General features: G+C 65.9%; 1 protein-coding gene across 2 annotated transcripts in view; it reads right to left on the bottom strand.

Moving 5' to 3' along the window:
• CLCN2 (chloride voltage-gated channel 2) overlaps window positions 1-3,715 on the bottom strand; it is a 21,116-nt gene that overhangs the window by 5,173 nt on the left and 12,228 nt on the right. For both annotated transcript variants that reach the window (XM_019532809.1, XM_019532810.1), the window contains exons 7-13: window positions 3,214-3,292; window positions 2,104-2,229; window positions 1,778-1,862; window positions 1,490-1,591; window positions 1,245-1,329; window positions 917-1,072; window positions 222-291 (exon numbers count right to left, since the gene is read on the bottom strand). In XM_019532809.1, the coding sequence (XP_019388354.1) occupies window positions 222-291; window positions 917-1,072; window positions 1,245-1,329; window positions 1,490-1,591; window positions 1,778-1,862; window positions 2,104-2,229; window positions 3,214-3,292 (703 nt within the window). The remainder of the gene's footprint in view (window positions 1-221; window positions 292-916; window positions 1,073-1,244; window positions 1,330-1,489; window positions 1,592-1,777; window positions 1,863-2,103; window positions 2,230-3,213; window positions 3,293-3,715) is intronic.

Genomic DNA, 3,715 nt, shown 5'->3' with positions numbered 1-3,715 from the left:
GGGGGTGGGATCCAAAGGCCCCTGCCCAGAGCTGCACACAAGGCTGGGCACAGCACCAGGGATCACCCCCAACTCCAAGGGCACTGACCACACCAGAAGGTCAATGAGGAGCTGTTCGGTGAGCTCAGGGGATTGTGGGTAAATCCCCTCCCCAGGGCCGTGGTGGGCAGCAATGCTGCGGGGTGGGGGGGAAGCCGGGGGCAAGGCCAGGCACAGCTCACCGATGACGAAGACGGGCATAAAGGCTCCGCAGGGCACCGGGATGGTGGTGGCCAGGGCCGACATCCAGAACTGGGGGCAGAGACAGGTGTCAGGGGGTGCTAGCTGGGACCCCCAGCCCAGCTCAGCCCCAGCCTCAGCCCCAGCCCCTTACCCCAGCCTGCCCGCTGGTCTGGGCATGGTCCAGGGAAGGGAGCTGTGGCCAGGGCAGGGCTGGGTTGGGGTAGGCAGTGGGCGAGATGCCTGTGCCCTGCTGTGAGCTGAGCCCTGTGTCCTGTGGGGTGTCCCCTTCCCCCTGCCATGCTGAGGCCATGTCACCCGGAGAGCCAGAAGAGCCTGGCAGTCCTGGGCAGAGCAGTGGGCAGCATGGGGCTGGGCACTCAGGCTGAGCCCTGGGACCCCTGACACCCCTGACAGGGACAGAAGCCAGTGGGGAAGGCAGGGGCACAGCTCAATGGCAGGGCAGGGACGGGGCCAGGGTAGGGGCACTGGCTAAGGCTCCCCACGCTGGCACAGGGGCTGCATAGGAGCCTAAAAGTGGAGGGTACCAAGGCTGTGTGTGTGAGGGAGCCCAGGGGGGCTGTGGATGGTGACTGAGGACACTGGCACTGCTGGGGGGATCCGGCTGGGCAGTTCTCACCCGACCAGGTGCCTGGCTGGCGACAGGGGAAGGGGCACTGTGCCCGGGGGGACTCACTTTCATAAGGATGAAGACAACAAGGGTGACGAAGACATTAGAGCGGGGATGGCGCCATGCCTCGGAGATGCCCACATACTCAAACTCCTCAGCCAGGCCCTGCCTGACCCACGTCCGGTTGTCGAAGAGGGTCACCAGTGTGTCCTTCTGCGTGAGCTGAGGGGCAGGAGCGTCAGCCAGGGCCGGCAGCTTGGGGCCCCCAGGGCACAAGCCTTGCTGCCTCTCCCACCAACCCCCCCATGAGATGCTGCTGGCCCACGGGGGTCAGGGCCATCGCTGGGGCACAGCAAGGCGTGCCCCCAAGGCAAGGGGCTCTGCCCTGCGGTACCTGGCCAGCCATGAACTGTCCGAAGCCAGGTGGGAAGGTCAGCGTGGAGACAAGCAGGGTGACCAGTGCAGGGAAGAGCAGGCGCCTGTGGGAGCAGCACCCGCAGCCGTGACTCCTGCAAGCACCGCGGCCCACCCTACCCTGCCGGCACCCCCCATCACAACCACCACAGTCCCCCTGCTGCAAGAAACCAGCCGGCCCCGACCTGCCATCGGCCAAGGCCCTGGGATCTGAGGGGCACTCACTTCTTCATGAGGAAGCGATTGATGGTCTTCTGCTTGCGCATGAACTGCACGATCTTGCGGTTGAAGTAGACAAAGAGGGCGCCGCCAAACCCGCTGGCGATCCTGGGGCGGGAAGGGGTAGCGTGAGGGCGCCGCAGTGCCAGGAACCAGGCTGGGCAGCCCCACTCAGGCCAGGGCACCACGATCCCCCCAGCGCCACAAAGCCCCTCGTGCCCCATTCCTGCTGGGGTCTCTCGCCTGGTGCCTGGGCTGGCCTGGGTGGGCACCGAGTCGGGGGCCCCCGCTCACCCAATGACGGCGAAGGCGGGCAGCTCCTGCAGGTCGAAGGGGAAGTCCAGGCGGAAGCGGGTTTTGAACAGGGCTGTGATGGTCTCTGGGGAGCAGAGGACCCCATGATGGGGATTTGGGGGCCCAACCTCCTCCTAGCACCCCACTGCTCTTGGGGTGCAATCAGTCCAGTCCCCCACTGCTCGTGGACAACTCCTCAAGCCCATGGCAGGGGAGGCACCTCCAGCTTGATCCACCAGGCCAGGCACTGGGCGGCCCTTCCCAGCTGGGGTACCTCCATCCCGCCCCAGGGCCGGCCCTGCCCGCGCCCCGCGCCCCTGGGGTACCTTCATCCTTGTTCCACACGGCCAGGACGCGGAAGATGAAGGCACTGAAGGTGGCAGCGAAGAAACCGCGCCAGTAGTTGCGCACGGCGAAGAAGGTGGAGGTGACCTCGATGCTGAAGAGGACGCCTGCAGCAGGGAGAGGCAGGAGGAAGGCGGGAGCCGGCACTGCCCCTCCATGCCAGAGCGCGCCTTGGGCCCTGCCATGCGGGGCTGCCTGGACACACTGCTGCATGGGAACCACCCTGGCTGAGTTGGGAGTGCACCCACACAGGTGTTGGGAGGCCACGGAGTGGGGGGGTGTTAGTGGGGGAAGAAGGGCCCCCTCCTGTGGCTGCCTGCGCCACAGTGGGAGCAGTGTGGTGCATGGTGTGAGCAAAAGGGTAGCATGTGGGGTATGAGGGGGCAGCCCTGGCTGGGGCCCATGGGATGGACACGCGCACACAGACGGACGAGGACACTGCGCAGCACAGAGGGCACAAGCGAAGAGTTAGACACGTCACCAACCTAGGAGTGCAAAGCCGCGAGGGAGCCTTGGGGCCAGAGCTGGGACCTCCCTGGAGTGCAGAGTGGAGGGGAAAGGAGGAGACATTACACCTCTGGGAGGACAGTGCCCCATGCTGCTACTCAACCATGGGCACAGAGGCTAGGCCTGGCTGGGGCCCACTGGGCTGGGTGCTGCCCGGGGGGTTGCAGTGCAGTGAGTCCCAGGGTGCCCAGGCCCACACAGGGCGTGGGGGGCCCTTGAGGTTAGAGATAGGAGCAAGAAGGGAGGCAGGTCAGAGCTGGGCGATCTAGATGTCAAGTGGACCCAGGGGAGAGAGGAATGGGGGGAGCAGCTGCCCCCTCTCCAGGCTACCTGGGGGTTGTGCTGAGACCCTAGTGCCTCGGGGAGCAGAGCCAGGGCCAGTTCCAGCCTGCGCAGTGTCCAGACAGGCCTGGGGGTCTGGGCTCCCCCCAGGAGTGGGGTGCCAGGGAGCTGGAGGCAGACACCTTCCCAGGGCAAGGGGGCCTGGCATTGGCCTGGATCCATGGCAGGGGCCTGATTCCTGGGTGTGTGCACGTGCGTGCATGTGTGTGTGTGTGGGGCCCAGGACCGGCACGGGGCCCTACCTCCAATGGGGGCAGCGAAGCAGCAGCCAACTCCCACGGCACAGGCAGCCGCCAGCATCTCGATGTTGCGGGACTCGTTCTGCAAAGCAGGAGCGGCCGGGGGCGGGGGTGAGTAGGCAGGACCCTGCGACTGCTCCCTGCAGGGGACGAGGCACCCGCTTACCCCTCCCAGCGGCACCCCAGCCCCGGCACATGCCCGGTCATGGCCTGAGTCCCCCGTGCCCTGGGCTCCCCCTGTGGCAGAAAGCCACCTTAGTTTCTCCCCAAAATCTCTACCCTGCGACAATGTGATCAAGACGGATTCACACCTCAGCCTGTCTCTTTAGGGAACCTGAGCTGGCTGCAGTCCTGAGGGAGGGGGGAACCTGCTCCCTCTGCCTACGGGACTGGCATCAGTTACCTGGGTGAGGGGCATCTACCTGGGGAGCTGGAATCTGCCCGGTAACAGGTGATGCATTTCAAATTGGTTGGCTGACAGCCAACTGGGGCTGACCTCCACTGG

The sequence above is a fragment of the Crocodylus porosus genome, unplaced genomic scaffold (assembly GCF_001723895.1).
Source record: "Crocodylus porosus isolate Cpor-Errol unplaced genomic scaffold, CroPor_comp1, whole genome shotgun sequence".
Taxonomy (NCBI): Eukaryota; Metazoa; Chordata; order Crocodylia; family Crocodylidae; genus Crocodylus; species Crocodylus porosus.
This window is presented reverse-complemented; position numbering and strand designations above follow the sequence as displayed.